The sequence below is a fragment of the Malurus melanocephalus genome, unplaced genomic scaffold (genome assembly GCF_030028575.1).
Source record: "Malurus melanocephalus ecotype Western Australia unplaced genomic scaffold, MMel_1.1 scaffold_612, whole genome shotgun sequence".
In the NCBI taxonomy this organism is placed as follows: domain Eukaryota; kingdom Metazoa; phylum Chordata; class Aves; order Passeriformes; family Maluridae; genus Malurus; species Malurus melanocephalus.
The window spans coordinates 111,527-132,035 of NW_026623844.1; the positions used below are offsets into that span (position 1 = coordinate 111,527).

Genomic DNA, 20,509 nt, shown 5'->3' on the forward strand with positions numbered 1-20,509 from the left:
AAAACCTCTGGAAAAGAAGCTTTCCAAACTCATAATACACATTTTCTACTGGAAAAGATAAATTTCCCAAATATGTTATTTTTCATTAATTCAGATTTAATCCATTCTATCTCATTTGTAAGAGACAGTAGARAACACAAATGTAATCCTTCACGTTATTTCACGGGTCTTTTGTCTCCATATCCTTTAACAGACTTTAACATCATGAACATGGATACTCTTAGCTGAAGAAAGATGTAGTTCATTTCCTTTCCAGTGCTAAAATCATTAGCTCTTTTATTTGTTTAAGACAGCCCTTTGCAGAAATGACCACTTTTGGATGTATAGAGTAAAGGGACTCAGAAATCCATATGCAGGGCACACACTCACTGTGTGAGGAGTCAGTTAATTACACACAGCTCCAGTAAGCCCTAAAAGGAGTATGTTTTCATTAACATTAATTCACTAAGGTACTGTTTTCATTYAGTGACACTTACCAAGAGCAGCAAAGCCACTTCCATCAAAGAAAGTCCCRTCCTGCACCGTTTCATAGCATTTATTCACACCAAAGATGGAGACAGGAGTCTCGTTGTCCAGTTTTTTGCTATTCATTGTCATGCTGCCAATGCAGGCAGGAATACTGTGAGTAACCTAAGCATATGGAAATATAAGAGATAATGTTCAGTATAAACCACTGCGATGCTCTCTTAGTGATTCACCACATGTTATTATAGATAAAACAGTATCTGAAGAAAACACAGCAGAATCGAAAATATTTACATAATTRAATTTGTATTATTACATGTAATTATGTAAGTTACATAATGCATAAGAGTCAAAACCACACAGTTTAAAAGCAGAGTATACACTGTATATAATATACAGAAAGGATTGTATTTGCTTGACTGTGAGCAGGGTTAAAAATATTCCAAACGCCCAATGGTTAAAAATRTTCCAAACATGCTTCAGCAAATGAGTAAATCAAGATGATGTATGGCATTTTGCAAGATCTCTTCATCAAAAAGCTTCATCTGAACTACTCCAGAGAGTGTCTGGGCACTGGCTCCCCAGGGAAGTGGTCACAGCACCAGCCTGACAGTGCCAGGGTGTGTTTGGACAGTGCYCTCAGGCACATGGGGTGACTCTTGAGRTGTCCTGTGCRGGRCCAGGAGTTGGACWCAATGATCCTTGTGGAACACTTCCAACTCAGGATATTCTTTAACACAATGAGAAATATTATCATCATCACTGGAATCCTCACTTAAATAATGGGCTGCACAAGGAGGAGCGTGAAAAAAACCTACCCTCTAAAAGCATGCATAAAATGTATGCTTTAAAGAAAGCTAAACCCAGACTTTCAGAGRTATTGAAGGCACCGAATTTCTGTTTGAATGCAATAGGGCTCACCTACTAAAATGTCTGAGATTGTAGGTCATGTTTTTACCTTACACTGTGAAAGACAGGAATTTATATTCTTTATCCATTTTTAACAGAGAGACAGAATGAAAAAACTCTGTTAAGGGCTATTACTAAGACACAAGGATACAAGCTGTAGCTGGAGTCATTAAGCCATAGAAAGCTAGAAAGATTTATCTGGTAAAGGGYCATTACTTTCCTCGTTGCTTCTTTCCCTAAATGCTGCTTTTTTGCCTGTCAGAAATAGGATGCAGAATTACACAGGTTTGCTGCACTGTGCTTATTCTACTCTTGCAAAATGCCAGAAGGACACTCTCCCACTCCCCCAAATCTTCTTACATTCCCAAGATTCTTTGGCACGTAGTCTAAGGGGAGTCCTCCCAAATAGAGCTTCCCTTCCACATCCAAGGTGCTGCCATCTCCCAGAGCATTGACTGTCACCAATTCCTGTCCATCCACAATGATTGTGCCTTTTCTTTTAACAAACTCTGTCTTCACCTGGAAAAAAAAAGGAAATCATGCAAACATAAATGAGTAAGCTAAATTGGTTACCTACTCATCATTTGCCACAGAAATAAGCAAGGCAATTGTTTAGTGGTTCAATTGCTGACATTCTGTTCTGAGGMACCCTCTTGAAATTCTTCCTGAGGCTGAGACCATTTTCAAATGAAGCTGGGCAGTTAAACAGCTTCCTTGCCTTCCCAAGGGCTCACAATGATTTCRTATTGTCCTGCCTAAGGTTTCCAGTGTTTTATCATTTCTTTAAATCACCAGTTTATCGCTTAGGATATGGCTACATCACTAAATTTGAAGACAGGCATTCTGTGCTGGGCTGCAATTACTGTGCTGCCCAACAGCTGAGCCATCTCAGCTCTCTGAAGCTCATACTCTTATTTTGTCATTTTGTGATGGGCAGTGCTACATTTGTTATGATCAAAAAGCTTTCCAGTTCTGCCCATCTTGTTCACTTAYCTCCCTATGCCCTCCTTGCCCTAAAGCAATTACTCACATGTGGCTGAGGAGCTTTATTTGAAATTAGCTAGGCATTTATTCTTCCCTCTTTACTTTTGGTCCCACTCAGAATCATGACTTCAACATGAAGTTTCAGGAAGATTTGGGCTGGTAAGGGGATAAAGGGGAAAAGCAGGGTGGTATGAGGGCAGAGAAGAGGGCAGAGGGCAGAGCAGAGGGCAGAGAATGAAAAGTAGTGGTGCTTGTTTCAGTAGAAATGCTTATTAGTTTAAATTGATTGCAGAGGGACTGCAATGATCACCTCCAGCCGGGAAGTGGTGTGACTCAGCCTTAATCTCTGAAGAAGGCTGAACCTGGTGCTTTTATGTCCTGGGCAGTAAAGATAAGTCARCTTTTGTATGGAAGCTGTTCATCTCTTAAAATGTGGATAGTGTCAGTATGAGTTTTATGGGAGTATATTTAATTTTAAACGTGCAGCTGTAAGTCCTGGAGCATTCTTCCTTTCAGGTTAGGCAGCAGAGCTTAACTGTGATATCTCTGACAAAAGTTCACATTTGCTTTCTTCAAGCTACTTTTGCTATTTTTTCTTCTGCTGATTTTTTATGAAAAGCAAAAATAACTCTGCTGATTCCCAAGGCAACTAGAAGAGCTGGCAGCTTTGTGTCATCAATCACTCTGTCCCACAGAAGCCGCTTCCTAGAGTTAAGGCTTCACCTTAAGGGAAGAGAAGCTCAGCAGGATGAATGCTGTCATCCTCACCTGCCTTTAGGAAAAGTGTTGTTGTCAGAGTTACTTGTAAAAGTCATGCAAACATCACAGTCACTGCTCACACAGAAAGCCAGAGCCAGTAGCAGGTGGGTTGCTCAGAGGAACTGGCCCAACAGAGACTGACACAATCTTTGTGCAGAAGGCYTTGAGTGTTTTGTGACACCTCCAACCTGGAGCCATAATTTCTCCTCAAACTCCTCAAACTCAAGTCCTCCCCCTCCAGCCTCCATTCATTTTAAATATCCCCCCTTCTCATGTTGCCTCAACCATGGAAAGGAAAGACAGTGCTTCCCTGCTACCACTAGCTGCTATGACATGCTCAGGAAACAAGCAGCAAGTGGGAGAAAAGAGAAACTGTGCACCCACAAATCTCTGTCACCCTGTCACACACTGAAGTGCAGGTTTTGGTGACATAATGCATTGAAAGCTCTCTGTGGAAAAAGTCAGATTTTTTACACCTCTTTGTTAGGTCCTTCTCTGGTGAAGATGACCATCACTATACAGTTGGTGAGCTATTTAATTACCAAAGAGTTTGAGACACTTGACAGTAGTTGGAAGATGGATTTGAAGAACAATTACTGACAGTTTTAAAAGGAAAAAAAAATCAAATACAAGTTTTCTGAATGATTTCGTGATTGGCTTAGAACCAGTTTGCTTTTGCAACACAGAAAAGGCAGAGAAAATCCATACCAGGGAAAAGGGAGCACAAGATTGGCGACTACCTACCGTATGCCATTTTCCATCACTGATAACAGCAGGGTGAAGAGCTACTGCTTTTCCTTTGCCTAAATCAAATGAGAAATGGAGCTGTCCCCCATAAAGCTGCAGGGCTGCATAATCAACYTGGTTTTGGTGGGCCATGTAGTAAATCAGGCCGCTGGAGGCAAAGGTCCTGAGATTCAGCTGGATGGAAAGTCTAGACAATAAAAATTCAATGTTACTGAAAGGTATTTTTTTCACAGTGATGAAAAGCTTTTCTGGACACAGAGARCAGCCTGAACCAATTTATTATTATGAAAGGAGATTTATTATTACAAAGGTCAGAAAAGTAGAATTTGTGTTGATTCTAAGAAAGCATGACTTATAAKGCATCTCATAATGGCAATCAGTGCTGTACCTGTCAGAGACAGAAAAAGTGCTTGTCAGGAGTGAGCTGGACCTTAGGAGGGACAAGCTCAGCTGTTTGTGACTGCAGGCCCCAAGAAAGGAACCCATTCCAGGAGCACTTTGTGGCATCCATTACTATTAGCCAGGCTTGCTGGGATAATGGGCAGACTGAGAACAGAGGGAGGCTTAAAAGGGAGAGGAGATGAAYGAGCCATTGGTTATGGAGGCACCAGGTTCTGACTACAAGGCATCAACCTCCTGCAAAGCCCTTTGCTCAGCAGCTGTTACAAAAGGGCTGGAAGGAAAAAACACTCTTTTCTCAATGCCTGTGGAGACTTCCTGAGTAGGAAGAAGCAAATAAAAGTGACTTGCAGGCTGTGTGTCAGGACCTTGCTTGGGAGCCTCTCAGGCAGCTAAAAGAGGCAGAGAGGCTATCACACATTAAATCTCAACAAAATGATTCTTCTCAGTAGTCTTGTCTCCTTCAAGTGCACCTTTGAACACGGAGGGTGCACTTGAAGGAAACAGAGAGGAGAGGTGAGATGTCTCMTGCATCAGACAAAGGAACAGGGACCAGATGTGAGCTCTATATGTGAAAAAACAGAGATCAAAATACTTACAGAAGGTACAGTGAGACTCTTAAGTCTGAGAGGAAAAAACATAGAACCCTGACCATGGGTTACTAAACTCATGATCACTAACCTGGGATGTGATACTTTCTTCTATGAGGAGCCCACAGAAACCTGAAGTGAGGGCCATGTTCAAAGCTGGCAATGCAGTGATCAATCATGAAAACCATCCCTGCTCTTCTTGTAGCTCAATACAAAATAAAACCGTGTGCATGTGTAATTCAGGACATACTCACTTCTTCCTGACAGCAGTCTGATTGAAGAGCAGTGTCAAGTGGCTGCCTTTGGCAAGTCCAAACTGATGGGCACCTTGAACGTGATCAGGCAGCTCATCTTTTGCACAAAATACCTGTTAATGAAATGACTTTGTTAAGGAGAATAGTATTAGGGGCTGTCCAGTAACTATTAAGTGRCAATGTGCCTGCATAGAGCTTTGCAAGAGGCAAAATTGAGCCACAAAGTATACAGCAACGTCAATAAACTAAACTCAGAATAATTCCAACCTATCTTCAGGCTCAAAAAGAACTTGTTCTGGTGACTAAGCTACATCTCATAGACAGCACTGGCCTTTCCTGCTGAAAAATRTTTGTAGTTTGAGATACAGTCAATTCATTATTTGTCTTAATTGATAGCCCTTTTGATAACAAATGCTGGAAGTACAATTTCAGTGTGAAAATCTTATAGATTTAGTAGAAATGTTTTTCCATTTAATGAGGACCCATATTTTTGTTATGATTTGGGGTATGGAGAGCTGAGTAACAGAGTTTGAGTCAAAGCTATACTTTAGCTCTAAAAGGGCAACTTATTTCTTTTTATAGTCATGATGGTGTGCATGAAATCTTGCTTTTTAATAAAATCAAATATATAAAATCTTGCTTTCTGCTGCCACAGGAAAATGGTTTCAGGATGCTTTGGAAACCCTTCATTACAAAGATGTGCAGCTGCTGGAGGAGAGAAGTAATGCTGCCTTCTCTCCTGGGAGCAGGGACTGTGTGAGAGGAAACAGGTGCCATGCAAGCTGCATTCAGACTCTGAGTGTCTCTCGAGTGGTTTGTGCCTCCTCTTTAACACAGAGCAGAGACTGCATGTGTGTGACCAGGAAAATGTGAATGCAGAACTGCGCTGCTCACGCAAATCTCAGCACAGAGTCCCTTTGGCAGGAATACAGTAAAGATAATAGTTACTGTCAAGTCCTTCTGTTGGGAGATTATCATTCCACTTTTCCTTTTTTTTTTTTGTTGTTGCTGCCTGAACAATGATAAATCTAACTACATTTCCATTCCAAATGGCCAACAGGCTGCTACAAAGGTTAGTATCTGTTTTTCTGTAGGGAATAATAATTTCAAATCCACATCCATTGAACCATTCTCTCCTTGAACCACAGAAGAAGCAAATATACACAGTCTGTAATCTGATAATTCTCCATGAAGAAAGGACAAAAGAGGTGCCAACAGAGCTCTGCTGCAATACATACTTTTTTTGTGTCTGTGAGAGGTCTCAGGGGAACTGGTAAAGCCTGTAGTTCATGTTGAATCTCAGTGTCTCGTGGCTCTATAGCTGGTTTAGGCTTCTCTGACAGAAAGCAGCTGTCCATATCCACATGCTCATACTTCATGGAAGTGGTGAAATATAAAAACCTGTATTTGGAAAAAAATTACATTTTAAGAGGTGCAATGCCCAATCCCTACATTTCCTGAGCAGGAGAATATTTTACAAGGTCTTTCAGTAGTACCAGGAGAAAAGAAAAGAAGTGGCATCTGTGACAAACAGACTAAGAAGCGGCAAATAATCTGTGGCAAAGAACAATATGAATCTACAATATCTTTGGAAAACCATTCTGTCTGTCACTGCAGATGGAATTATAGTAGAAAATGTTGTGGGCTTTGCAGCATCTCTACAAACATTAAAGACATTCTTAATGCTATTTAGAAATATAGCTGGTAATTTGCATTTTCTGCCTGTTACAATACCCAGATCATGAGTATCATGCTTGTCTCATGTGAAAAACCAGGCAAAAGGAAATGTCATGCAAAAGATCACAAACTATGTTTAACAATTACTATATTTCCCAAAAAAAGGCAGTTACCCTTCTGACTTACTCCTTGTTAAAAATAAGATTGCTGATACAGCCATGAAAGGAGCCAGCCATTTTCAGCCCTAAGATGCCCTCTCCTGCTGGAATGCCACCAGCATAGAAGTTGGAAATATTRATGGGGCTCATTTCTGCTGCTGAACCAAGCCTCAGTTCTGCAGGTTTACTTTCATCCACCTGTACTGTTATGATCCTGAAAAAGATAAAGTAGGGAAAACATTCAACAAGGTCTTAGTCATTTTCAGATAAAAAGCATTCCTATCAGCATCAAAAACATCCTCTTCTAATAAATAAAGATTCCTTCCCTTTGATAATCCTTTCAATGTCTTAAAACTAGAAATCCTTCTTCTTTAGATGAATTTTAATATGTAAAGTTTTGTCAAGTATCTTTCTAAATTATTTTGATAGCTTGTAGTGTTTTTTTTTTCTAATACTATTTAGTATGCTCATACCCAAGAGCCCCAAGGTGTCTAGAGACTTTGAGAGCTTTTAGCTACACCTCCATCAGTRGCTGTGTGCTGTACACAATTACCATGCAAATCAGAACATCTGCATTGACAGCACAACAACACAGCCCTGATTATTCCACCTAACAAGCCAGAAAGGCAATTCCTCAGAGAGTGCAGTGAACTGGCAACAACATACAATAATTAAACAGGTAGGAGGACTCTTTGCAGTCACAGGTACCTCTTATTCCGAATCAGGATGACAGAATGTTCTTGTCCATCACTGTATGTTCCATTAGCAGACTGAAGAACTACTTTCCTTGTACTTGCTCTATCTCCAGTGTTAACRTGCACTGCAAGGTGGCCATCGATCAGCATGATGGAAAAGAAGGGCTGTGGATTTAATGAGGATTCGTTTTTAACTGTAGGCTCAATTTTCAGACACTCATTTAGTGTTTAAAATGAACATATGTGGGAAAAATTTACCTCCAATCTTGTAAAATTTTTAATGAAACTCAAAGCCTAGTAGGAATTGTATTGGTACCTCTCAGAGTACAAAGCCTTCTAACAGCAAATACAAAAGCTGGAAATTTCYCTGGTCATGATAACTCTCCTTCTCTTAGAGACAGGAAACAGTRAAATTTTGTCTTTGGATTCTAGAAGCTCCAACTGTCCACCAGATATACAACAGCAACCTGATTTGATTTTACAAAGTAAAAATGACAAAAATAATTCCCAAAAATTCTTTGCTTTCAGTACTTGCCAAGTGTGCTTGTCTTCGTCGTCGCTTTTCCAGTCCCCTGCTGAGTCCAGCAAGAATGATGCCACTGCTGTTCTTTGTAGCAAAAGTTGCCATCAGTTCTGACTCTGGGCTTAAGGACTTAGGTACCAACTCAATATATCCGTTGTTCATGATGCTCACACTGTGAATAGGCTATGAAAAACAGAAATAATTACTGAATTTGGCTTGACACAGTGTACGGTCAGAAAAAAAAAATCAAATCTAGATCAGATTATCTTAGAATTTTTAAAGATACAGCCAATTCAACTCACTATAAACACCACTATTATGTAAAAATAAAGATCAGGTCACAAAACYTTGAAGTCTCCTACCTCCAAAATGCAACCTTTTCTTACTCCATATGAATTTCTAAGYAAGTCAAAGGTAGAACGAGATATTTCCAGATTCTTGATGCATCCCACATATGTTCTACTATTAAGACCTTTCCTGAAACACAAAACAAGGACTTTATTTTYGAGGAGTAGTACTTGAAATCTCCTGGGAGAAAAGATTAAGTTGTCTTCAACAAGCAAAAAAGAAATCTGTCTTACAGAATGCAGTCTGGTACAAGTCAAATGAGATGTAGTTAAAGTTTTACTCTTAGCAGATACTAAATCTGGTCTTAAAAAGAGTCAGATAATGAAAGGCCAAATGAAAACATACAAGTGTGTAATGCTGTGTTGTCAGGTCAGGTCATTTCCCAAAACTTTAAGGAATCTTCAGCTGAAATATAATGGATTGTGTGAAAGGGTAASTGTAGCTGTCTACTACGCAGTATTCATTTCTCATTTTTCAAGTCTGGAGGATGCCTAATTTGCTTCATGGTTTAAATCTGAAAAATCTAATGCTGTCCTGCCATAATCCCTTACAGRCTGGTATGCCACCTAAGATTAACAAGTCTGCACTCTGTAATAACTGTGCAGAGACCAATAATGTACTAGAATTTACCTTATTGTCAAGAGCATGCAGAAAGTTTAATTAGATTTTCTCTTGCCATATTTATCCTTTCACAGTGAAGCCAGTGGAAGAAATGTGACTCTGCAAATTCAGCATGGGATGTGCAATACAAACAACCCCCATAAACTGGARACATGCTATAAAATATCTATTTGCAGTGTTTTCTGTTCATCTGTTCACAGTTGTTTCTCCTCTGTTCCAAGTTCCTGAATTACAGGAATTCTGAAGTAGAGCTTTCACCCTTRAGCACACTTTTGCCCATAAAGGCCRTCTGGAAAAGCCAAGGCTTGCACAGAGAGAGATCAAGTGCTTCTCCAAAGAGCAGGGGGTGCTGCTGTGGCAACTGCTGTGGTGGAAATCACCCTCAGAGGGAGAAAACAAAAACTCATCCATGATCTGAACTGCAGCATCAGACCTACCAGCATATGAGAGTTTGAAGTCAAAGGACAGATAATTCTGTGGTATACATGGCCATAAACAAGTCTTCAGATTTCACTGATTTTCTCTAATTTCAGTGGAGTTTGTAGAAGTTTTTCCCTCACCTTACAAGMGTCTTAGCAAAGGTGCAAAAGTAAGACACTTTACCTCAGAGCCCTCGATCTTGGCAGCCCACCAATGAAGATTGGGTCCTTATCAGAACGGTTCAGGTCTGAAGCAACCCCAGGAGATTCTCCTTGCTTGGTTTCTTTATAATTAAGGTTATATGCATCCATGACTGCCAAAATTCCTGCAAAGAAAAGAGAGTAAAGTTCTGGAGAAGAACATGAATATACATTCTTCTCTTTTGGCAGTCATGTCTGTAATAAAGGAAAATGTATTCATTGATTTGGACATGTATGCACAATCTTCTTATTTTTAGAATAACCAATTTATTGAACTTCCAGTTATTCTGTTAATCTCATTCACTCCTCTCTGCCAAAACCAAATCTGGAGAACTCTACAGGAAAATAGACACGTATGAGGATATGTTATAGCTATTAGCCATACATACAGATTATTGCCCAAACACAAGCCCCCAAAAAACTGTTGCACAAGGTAATACTAAAATGAAGAACAGAAAATGTGATCCCTGATTTACATATTCGGGAAAAAAAATTGTTCAGTCTTTAAAAACTATTGTTATGTTTTTGTCTGGCAGTTTCTTCACCACCTGCTCTCTATAAGATGTGCTAAACCAAGCACAAGATTCACAGCATGGTTCCTCTAATAGCAAAGTACCATAGGTATGGCTGCTAAAGACACCGCATTGGAAACSATCAGATTTGGCTGCAGTGATGTTCCCTGCAGCCATCTTAGATATTTGTATTTGTAAATGTGCAGACAGTTGGATTTTTCAGTCTGTAGCTTACCTTGCTTCTTATTTCGATTGAATGAGATTTTATACCACGTTCCATTGTTGTAGCGATTTTCTGTTGTAAGGGCAAGAGGTCCTGAACCGAGATCRACAGTCAGCCTCACCTTGCCATCAACCAGCTCAAGGGACAAGAAATCTTTCTGAGAGGAAGAAAAAAACCCAAAACCAAAAGCAGATTACAAACAAACAAGAGATTATACTCCAGGAAATAAAAGTTACCAAAAGCAAATGCATTCAAATTCAGGTTTGGGCTACTATGTGAAGAAGGATTCATAACTCTTGTACCTGAATTATTTGTTAGGCCCAAGATGCTCATTGTCACTATTTTTAGGAAAATTAAGTTACAAGTACCTCACAAGGATGTATTTTTTTGTTTGTTTTGTTATTATTCTTACTTAAATAYATTGTAAGGTTTATTACTCAGTAGCAGAAGGGTTAAATAACAAAGCCACAATTTCCTGKTTTTGGATGAAGTTGAAAGTAATTTGATTTGACAGTTAGCATAATGATTAAACATTATGGATGTTCCTTATGCAAGAAGCAAAGACTTTCCTCACATAGTAAGAAAAACTTTCTGAATTGCATTAAAGGTGCCCCCTCTGAACTGTAAAGCTTAAATCAGATATTATTGTGCAGTGTATTGAGGCAGTGAGTACATAAAGCAAATGAATAATGCAGTGACTGAAAGAATCTGTATCCAAACAAAGCTTTTCCTTCCTTCAAGAACAGAAAACTGCTATCTAAGTATGCAGTAAACTGCTTGACATGACAGTGAAGGTCTGGTGATGAGTCTGGGTTATATTTCTTTTGCAGGGAGTTTTATTTAATTTATTTCGGTTTACTGAATTCCACTCTTATGGATTTAATTCAATATGGTTTTTCATTATTATATTCTCCTTCTGCAAGCTCAGTTCCAAAACATTTTTACATTCTGMAAAGATTCCTCCAACTGAAAAAAACTAGTTTGTTGTCCTGTTTCCTTTTCTAACCTTTAATTAAATAATCATTAATTTTAGTCTAAAACAATTACTTTTATTTGAAGAATATTTTCCATTGTTTAATTCTGCCCTAATTTTAGGTGAATATTTGCTCTGATGAGCTGTCTCTAGGGTTCTTGTCTTTACTCCTTTTGCTTATGATGTCAATCACAGGTGATAAACTACACAAAAGCAGTAATATGCTCTAATATATGTAAGCTGAAAAATAAAGAAAGCAAAAAAACACTAAATGTTCTAAACATATTTTATGACAGTTTAGGAATCTGATCCATTTTCTTACAGTGCCATTTGAAGCAAGATACAGAAGAAGCCCATTAGGTGAAAAGGTACTGAAAAATATTATTATCTGAGTCACTGTTGAGCGGAGTGCCTTCTCCACAACCGAGTATCCACTGCCATCAAAATGGAATGAAGTATCCTCATCCTGTGGGCTACACAAGCAGAAAATCAATACAAAAATGTTAACTGAACATTTCTGTTTTCCCAGTAATTTTCATATAAAATACAAGAAAAGTTAGATCACAGAATCATGGAATGGTTTGGGTTGGGAGGGATCTTAAAGGTCATCTATTTCCAAGCCCCCTGACRTGGACAGGAACACCTTCCTCTACACCAGGCTGTTCAGAGCTCCATCCGACCTGGTCTTTAATACTTCCAGGGATGGGGCACCCACAGCTTCTCTGGGTAACCTCTTCCAGTGCCTCACCACCCTCACAGTAAAGAGTTTCCTCCTAATATAGGATCTAAACCTACTCTCTTTCAGTTTGAATCCACTCCCCCTTGTCCTGTCACTCCAAGCCCCTGTAAACAGCCTCTCTCCCTCATTCTGGTCAGCTCCCTTCAGGTACTGCCCAGTCAGTGCAGCCCCCAGGCAGTAATTTAGAAAGTGTGGGAAGACACTTGAATTTTGATGYAATGAATAACTGAAGGATTCCAGTCAAAGGCCACTTTCATTGTGGAATCTCACAACACATGATTTAACCATGGGGAAGGATGCACACAAGATAAGTGTTCTTCCCTTATGCATGAAAATAAAACCCAAACCCAAYCATTTCCTAAGGGAAAAAATAATTGTTACAGCATACACCCTCTTAATTAAAATGTGCCATCCATTTATCAAAATGCTTTGCATAATTGCACTTGCAATACATGGTCTATTACCCCCTCTCCCTGCAATAAAACTTGTAAAAAATATCTCATACAATCAAGCAGCACCCTCTGCTGTTTCTACATGAAATATTCTGCTAAAGGGAATATGGAAAGCATATTTCTTTTCAATTCCTTAAACAGAAAAACAGCACAGTCTGCAAAAGGTACCAAGCTCACTAGTTACAGTTTTGCTATGGATTTCTTTTTAATAAGCCTGCTTTACACTGTTTCTTACCTTAGGAAAGAATGAGTTTGTCTTAGGGAAAACTACTGGAAATCAAAGATTCCAAAGTATTTTGGTTCACTGCTAGTCCCTACGGAAGTGCACAAAAATATGCACAAAATAGGGAATGCACAAAATAGAGGGCAACARTAAAACTCCTCTGAAAAAGTGGTTAAAAAATTAAAATTCCATACAATGAAATTATTTGACACCGCTGGCACATTCAGATTAATGTGCTCATAATTGTAAGTTAATGATCAGTGAAACACTGTAATTTCTCTGAACTCCTTATTTTTAGTYACACAAAAATATATTACAAATGTAAATTATTCTAAACCTATTTAGAAAAAGAAAACAAAAAAGGGGGAAAGAGACAAAATACCTTCCAAAACAGCCATTGCACTTGCCCTCTCTTTCTATGTAGTTCCAAAGACCAACAGATTTGCCATTCAGGGATGCCTCTCCCAGGCACCCTTTAAAATGGGTCACCTTAACAGCAGGTGACTTCTGTAAGACAAGAAATACTTCATGAATACAATTAATGTTAAGTACTCTAAAAATTATGCAGCAAAATTTTTGCTTGGTTGTTTTTCTTGAACTTTAAATTTGTTAGATATAAATCATAAGAAGAGAACAACATGTTTCAGTGTAACTATTTACAATTATCATTCAAATCATAATGGATTAGTATATTAAAAAAGTAAAATAACTATGTCCTTGACCTACTTACATACCTCATGGGATGAATAACAATTGCAAAATAAAAGAAGTCATGGAAGAAGCAAACAAACCCCAAATTTATTTCATAATCTCTATACATGGTGCATGGTGTACGCACACACAGCCTGTCCTGTTTAAAACTTTAGGCATTTCATTAAAGTACCYCAATCATGCAATTATTTCTAATGCAAAAGTATTTCTCAAACATATTAAAAACAATTAACAGAAGGCTGATCTCAGAATTTAACCTTGATTTGCCCTCCAAGTCCTCCAATAAACATCAGRGTTGACTTGTTAACATCCAGAATGCTGGCTGTCCCCGGAGAGGTTCCAGATTTAGGAGRAGGCTTCTGATCAGAGTTCATTTCCTCTATGCTGAGTGTACCTGTCTTTCCAAACCTGCCAAATACAAACACTAATAAACAATCTTAGAAATCACCAGGCTTGATCAACACATACTACTGGCTTCTCTTTCTAAGGATGAGAAACATCTCATCACTGAAAAGCCCCCTGGATGGTTGGTGCACAACATTTATGACATTCTCATTTTAATTACCTGGTGGCATGTATTCTGTGCCATTTGTTGTTGTTAATTTGAAAATCAGGGTATTCCAGTCTTGTTGATCCTGAGCCCAAATCCCAAAGCAGAGCCACCTTACCACGTCGCATCTCCACTGCCAGGAAGTCTGTCTGAAAAACAGCAGGGCTTATTCTAATTTATGGCATCACATGTGTAAATCTTTCTGGATCCATGTCCCCACATCCCATATTACAGGAGCTGACTTTGAGAAAATCAGGCTTTTCACTCACTTCTAACAGAACAAAAGAAAATTCCCTCAGGTTATATGCAAGGAGGTGAATGTCTTCTTTATTTATATACACCCTTCTCTACCTTTGGAATTCATCCAAGTCACAAAAGTATTTCCACCCCTAGTGAACTTAATTTGAAATCGAGTAAGAAAAAATATATCTGTGGTCATTTAAAATTTCTGACTAGGATCACCTTCCATAAATGTACACCAGGAAGTTACCTTTCCATTGCTGCCCAAGTAGAAGAGGAGGTTATCTGGCTCAGCAGTTTTCACATTGAGTGTTAAGGTGTTGTAATTGGTAGATGAAATTTGGGGTTGGTAGGCACGAATGCAATCTCTGTCTGCTGACACTGCAACTTTAATCTGGAGGGAAAAAACGGAAACAGAATCTAAATAAGTCTCAGTGTACACAGCACACATTTCTGGAGTGTGTACTTAGATTCTGACCAACAAATGCAAGCCTTTGGCTGAGATACTGTCATGCAATCTAGGTATTGCTACCTGGGATAGATTTTCACAATCTTTTAGGTACCACTTGACAAAGAGATTCACAATAGAAAAGAATGAAATCTGTCTTAATACACTCAATTAGGAGGTTTGAATCAGTAAATTAAACTATTCAAATACCTCAGAAAATGACAATAGATCTTGGGTCAGAAGGCCATGTATCAGTAAAATGCCACTGTCATCAAAAAATATAGCTATGGAACTTGAAAATGCTTGAAAATAAAGGAAAGCATTTCTAGTTTATATTGAGAGAAATTTTGGGTTTTTTAAAACAAATTAAGAAGGCAATAATTCTGGTTATTTCAAAGTTATCACAGTTTACACAATTATCAAAAAATACATTTGTGAATACACTTCATGTTCAACTTTTTAAAGATTAAATATATGGATATTCCTGTTGTCATATCCCTAATTCCATTGACCACTCAATAGTACACTGATAAGACATTGATTCAAGCTAAATGCAGCCAAACATGCAGCAGCTTGGTAGTATAACAAACAAAAATCCATTTTAGCAACAGAAAAGCCTTAATTCCATTAACTTAATGGAATATACCTAACTAAATATAACTATTAAATGCATTTAGCACATGTTTGTATATGCATCTGGACATAGATACATAAAGTTTCTCTTGTGCAGTAAAAAGTTACAAAACAAACAAGCAAACAAAAAATGCACAAACAAATAAACAACCTCAAACCAAAACCAAACCAAAAAACAGGCAAAAGAAAACCCCAAAGAGAACAAATTCTCCAGACTGGAAAAAGGGATTTGCTAATACTTCTTTTCACCTCACCAGGAACCTCTGTGGCTTATGACACCTCAAAAAAAAATTCCCTTTTTTTCTGCAGTGGATTCATTAAGCTTCAGTATACTGTGACAGAGAAGCAATAACMATATAATTAAGATTTGCAGAATGAACTGAGCGCCTTCTTTTTTTAAATAAAACCTCCCTAAACCTTACAATAACATACCCACACTGAAGTCACAGGAATACCAAAAATTACTCATTGCAGAGTAATTTTCATATTTCTCTCACAGTCTAATGAGATCAATAGCACAGTTGATTCACTTTTGCTGTCTTTGAAGAGGAATCAGAGATTTATAAACAAGTATAGTATCTGTCTTAAAGTATCCTGGATGCACMGATTCTTCTTGCAAAGTACATGTGGACATGACAGACCACAGATAGCAAATTTATCAATAGAATTAACACACTTGACAAAAATTTTGTAATGGTACTTGATGTTATATGGGGGTACCCCACATCAACCTCTGCTTTATCTCAAAAATTAACACTTGGTAATAAAGAGAATGGCAGAACCACTCCCCAACTTGTCTCTCATGAGTGTTTTCTGACATAGCGTGTTTCATTATTTTTATAGGAAACAGGAGGAAATAGCAGATAAATTACTAGCTAGCTATTCCGACAAACTCACAAATGCAGTAAGAAACTTGATGCTGAAACCCTAGAATGTACCAACAGCCCTACCAGTATGATTTTAGCATCAGTCAGTGCTCTTTGGACTTCACTGACACTCCACAACAATAATCAGGTACCTTGGAAGTAAATTTTAGGCTCCTTATCTCAAAGAACACCCCTGCTAAAAGGGAATGTGAAGTCATTTAAGTCTGRGATGATGGAACTTACAGATGCTGCCTGCTTGCGGGCCTGGCTGATAAGTTCTTTTATTTCAGACAGGTTTCTGTTCAGGTTCTCCTCTAGCATTTTCAAAGGTTTGAGTCTATCCAATAAAAGACTTGCTTGTGCTTCAACTTCTTTAACTTGTTTTTCAGCTGTGAATGCTGTGAAAACATGAAAGAAATGCTGAGGCAGGGTGAAAGCAAAATGTACTGTTCATTGCTAAAGTACTTAGCCAAGGTAGCCAGTTTCTGACCATTTTGGTTTCAGCAATTTTAAACATCAGTAAGGGATATATATATCCCTTGTGAATCCTCTGGAGGTCTTTTTTTAAAAGTTAGCATATTTTTACTGAATTAGGATACTGATACTGTGTATCAGACTCTTATTTAATGCCTGTTAAAACTGATTCTTAAGAGAGTTTCTGCAAGCAGTGACATTTCCACAGAGCAAACTTACCAGCTTTTGATGAATCAGTTATAAGTTCGCTTGTTTTCCTCAAAGTGTCATTAACTTGGGACAATGTAGAAGATGTATTCATCAGCTTTTGACTGAAATCCCCAAAGTGACCCAAATCCACCACAGCACTGGTGTTTGCAGACAAAGCCAGCTCCTTCACTTCAAGCATGTATCTCCTGGTATCTGAAACAGTTCCCAGGTTAAAAAAACATTCAAAACTTTCATACATACTTGTGACTAACACATGTGCAGCTTCGTAACAGCAGCTACAAACATAGTCAAAATACTATAAATTATGTCAGTTACATTCCTGTCATGCTAAGAATTGTATTTTTGTTTGTTTGGGGAACTTGATTCAACAGGAARTTTGTATGAACACTCCAGGTTCGTAGTGTCTACATCCCTAAGTGAGTGTTTGCACTTAAGAGACACTCGCCTGAGACTTAGGTTTTGAATCCTATCAAAGGTGAGGCAGAAGGTCTATCACACCCTCTGTTTTGGGCTACAATCCCCTGTACACACTGAGTGCACCCCTCCCAGGCTCAACCTGCTCCTTACTCCCTCTGCCCACAATTGTGGGAAGATGCTGCAGCTGGCAAAAAAAGGCTGAGTTAGACCTGTAAGGATCCTTCTTCACCACCCTCTACACAGAGGGCAATGACACCATGAATCTCKGACCAGAGGAAAAGAAAAAAAAGAGACAACTTCAAAAAATGTAACAACAAAGCTGAAATCAAACAATGTTCAGGTGTGAGTTAAGGAGAACATTCCTGTTATTTTATTGACTTAATTTTCAATGTACAGCTTTGTGTCAGATAGCATCCTGCAATTCATATCCAGTGTAACTTCATCAATACTATCACCCTTTAGCATGAATTAAGTCTCTGAATTGCAAATTTAAGGCTTTGAACTTTGCATTTTAATCCAGATTCACAGTAGAATCATACAACCCTAACAAGGTCTTTATCAGTGTTTTTCTAGACCCTCTTGTTCACAACTTCAAAGCAATTTTCTCTGTTAGTTTCCATGAACTCTAGGTCTTGCCTTTATTCAAAATAATGACTAAAGAAAGAGAAATTCTTTCATTTTGGAAAAGCACAGAAAATACATTTTGTTCAGTTAAATGAAATCAACATTTAAAATAAGAAAACATWTACMMGCAGACTGKAAAATTCACAGATTAGTGTAAACARTTTTGAAACAAGCCAGAAAAGAAAGTGAAATCTCACAGTTCCATACCTAAATCTCTCTGCATGTGGAATTAAATTTCTCTGCATGTTCCATACCTAAATTTCTCTGCATGTGGAATTCTATAACTTCACTCTCCTTTTATATCCATGTAATTATGTTTCTATCAGAGCCCCTCCTGTGATTTACAGCAATGTGAAATGTGAATCAGACTACAGACCTTATAATATAACCCTGTYATGTTTAATGGGTTTACTAAAAAGAATGTAAAATATTTAGGAGGCTAAATGAAGTCTCCAATATAGTTTATTGCTAGGTCTCTGCAATTAGATAATGAACTGGGTTTTATTACAATTGTACCACACAGTTCTGTAATAAGGAGAATGTCAATATAAATTTCACTTACTGTTAGGCAATACTCTGAGTGTCAACAGAGAATCATTAAGTTGGTTGACAATTTTATTGGTACTTTCCTGAATCTTTTCTACCTTTTTGCTCAACCCATTCAATCCAAATAGAAGTCCTGTTGAAAGAAATAAAYATATGCATAAACAAATACCATACAACCCACACAAAACCAAAGTACAGGGATAACAAGCATTCATTTATCTCATCAATGGAACAWTTTTTTTTCCAACAGAAAGAGCATTTTACAAACAGGAATGTAAAATGAAGGCAGTATCAATAGATAAGGTACTGTGGGCACTGTTCTGTTCAAAGCTACCCTTTTTGGCCAATTCCATGAGAATGAATGGCTACAAACATAGTGAGGAAAAGGCCATAAATTAAAATTATTCCATGAYTGTGAACACTAATAATTTTTTACAGTGTCTTCACATTTTATGCTATCTAATAGGACCCAGAAGAGTGGGGTTATTCTATATAATTGTGATCTGTTTGCAGAAATCTCTCATTAGAAATAAAACTATGTAGAAAAGAAGGAAACAAAAAGGTACGTAATTCTGTCCATCCTAATTACATAAAATTTATACATATTTGCAAAACAGCACCATTTTACAGTTACGGTTTATCTCTGTGAAACATTCACTTTCTGTCCAATTTTGTCAAGAATTTCACTTAGGGCTTACTGCTCCTATACAAAGGCTTTGTTCAAAATGCTTTTGAATTTTTATACTGCAGACTTCAATGCTTTGCTCTCATCTTTGGAGTAATAAAAAWACAAAAATTATTTTCAAATTTAAAGAGAAAAAGAAGTTCAGCTTGTTTTTGTATTTCAGCTGTGTAGTAGGAACAAGTAAAAAAGATTAGGATTTAAACATGTCATCTTACACACTTGTGTCATCCATGATTTATTAAATAAAAACTAATGAATGCATTTCTTAAARGATTATGTTTTTTCTTCATCTACTGCACAATCTCTAATGATTAAATTCACGAAGTTTGGAAAAACAGCTATTGCAAGCATTGCTTATAGGTAATGTGGCATAGTGAAGACCAAATTTTTTAATGTTTACAGAGAAAAATTATATTATTTCACAAAAAAAATGAAAATACTATATAAATCCCTAAAGTATTAACCTTAATTGCATGGAAATATGTACATATATATATATATATATATATATATTACCTCACCTTATGCTAAAAAATAAACTAAACAAAAAAAAAATTTAACAAAGACAAAAAGCAGCACACAACAGAAAATAGAAAAAAGAAATAGAGACAGAAATGTGAATTCCATAGAACTGACCRTCACTTTTTTTCTTCAGATTTTTAGCTTCATTCTGAAATTTGGAGCTAAGCAGTAGAGCTTCTTTTCCAAGAATACTGAAAGATTCCTCTGGCTATAAAAGACAGACATCAAGTTGCCACATATGAAAAACAGAAATTCAACTGAAAACATTAAGTGTCTACTTAAAGTTAACGAGCATTCTTGTTATTTATGAAACAGTCCATTCATTACCTTCTTAAACGTCAATTAAAAATAATACAAATTGCTATCATTTATCCAAGAATGTGACAATGAATCTCTTTGTGATTTAATAATTAAAAAAAAATAAGATGACTACCTACTAGATAAAAACCTACAAAATTCTACTTTCAATACTGCCAGTGATTCAGTGTTGTCTTTTGGAAATTCTAATTCCAGGCTTAATTCAAAATTTTCAGCACTGAGCATAAAGTGAGATATTTAAAAATCACAGTCTTTAAGAAGCATTCTTTCACATTTCTTTAACTGAAAATATCTGGGAAAAAAACACAAAGGTTTAATGTTATCCAAAGCTTTAATAAGACAGAGTGCTATACAATAACATTTAAGCTCACAAAACAATGTCAACTATTTTGAT

At 37.4% G+C, this 20,509-nt stretch overlaps 1 protein-coding gene across 1 annotated transcript in view; it reads right to left on the reverse strand.

Annotated features, from left to right (window-relative positions):
- LAMA1 (laminin subunit alpha 1) overlaps positions 1-20,509 on the reverse strand; it is a 97,857-nt gene that overhangs the window by 3,339 nt on the left and 74,009 nt on the right. The window contains exons 41-60 of the mRNA XM_057383165.1: positions 19,912-20,005; positions 18,607-18,723; positions 17,013-17,195; positions 16,563-16,717; positions 14,623-14,766; positions 14,148-14,281; positions 13,840-13,990; positions 13,254-13,378; positions 11,780-11,930; positions 10,497-10,641; positions 9,733-9,874; positions 8,523-8,637; positions 8,173-8,343; positions 7,651-7,802; positions 6,971-7,156; positions 6,346-6,508; positions 5,108-5,220; positions 3,862-4,051; positions 1,735-1,893; positions 477-630 (exon numbers count right to left, since the gene is read on the reverse strand). Of these exons, the coding sequence (XP_057239148.1) occupies positions 477-630; positions 1,735-1,893; positions 3,862-4,051; positions 5,108-5,220; positions 6,346-6,508; positions 6,971-7,156; positions 7,651-7,802; positions 8,173-8,343; positions 8,523-8,637; positions 9,733-9,874; positions 10,497-10,641; positions 11,780-11,930; positions 13,254-13,378; positions 13,840-13,990; positions 14,148-14,281; positions 14,623-14,766; positions 16,563-16,717; positions 17,013-17,195; positions 18,607-18,723; positions 19,912-20,005 (2,944 nt within the window). The remainder of the gene's footprint in view (positions 1-476; positions 631-1,734; positions 1,894-3,861; positions 4,052-5,107; positions 5,221-6,345; positions 6,509-6,970; positions 7,157-7,650; positions 7,803-8,172; positions 8,344-8,522; positions 8,638-9,732; positions 9,875-10,496; positions 10,642-11,779; positions 11,931-13,253; positions 13,379-13,839; positions 13,991-14,147; positions 14,282-14,622; positions 14,767-16,562; positions 16,718-17,012; positions 17,196-18,606; positions 18,724-19,911; positions 20,006-20,509) is intronic.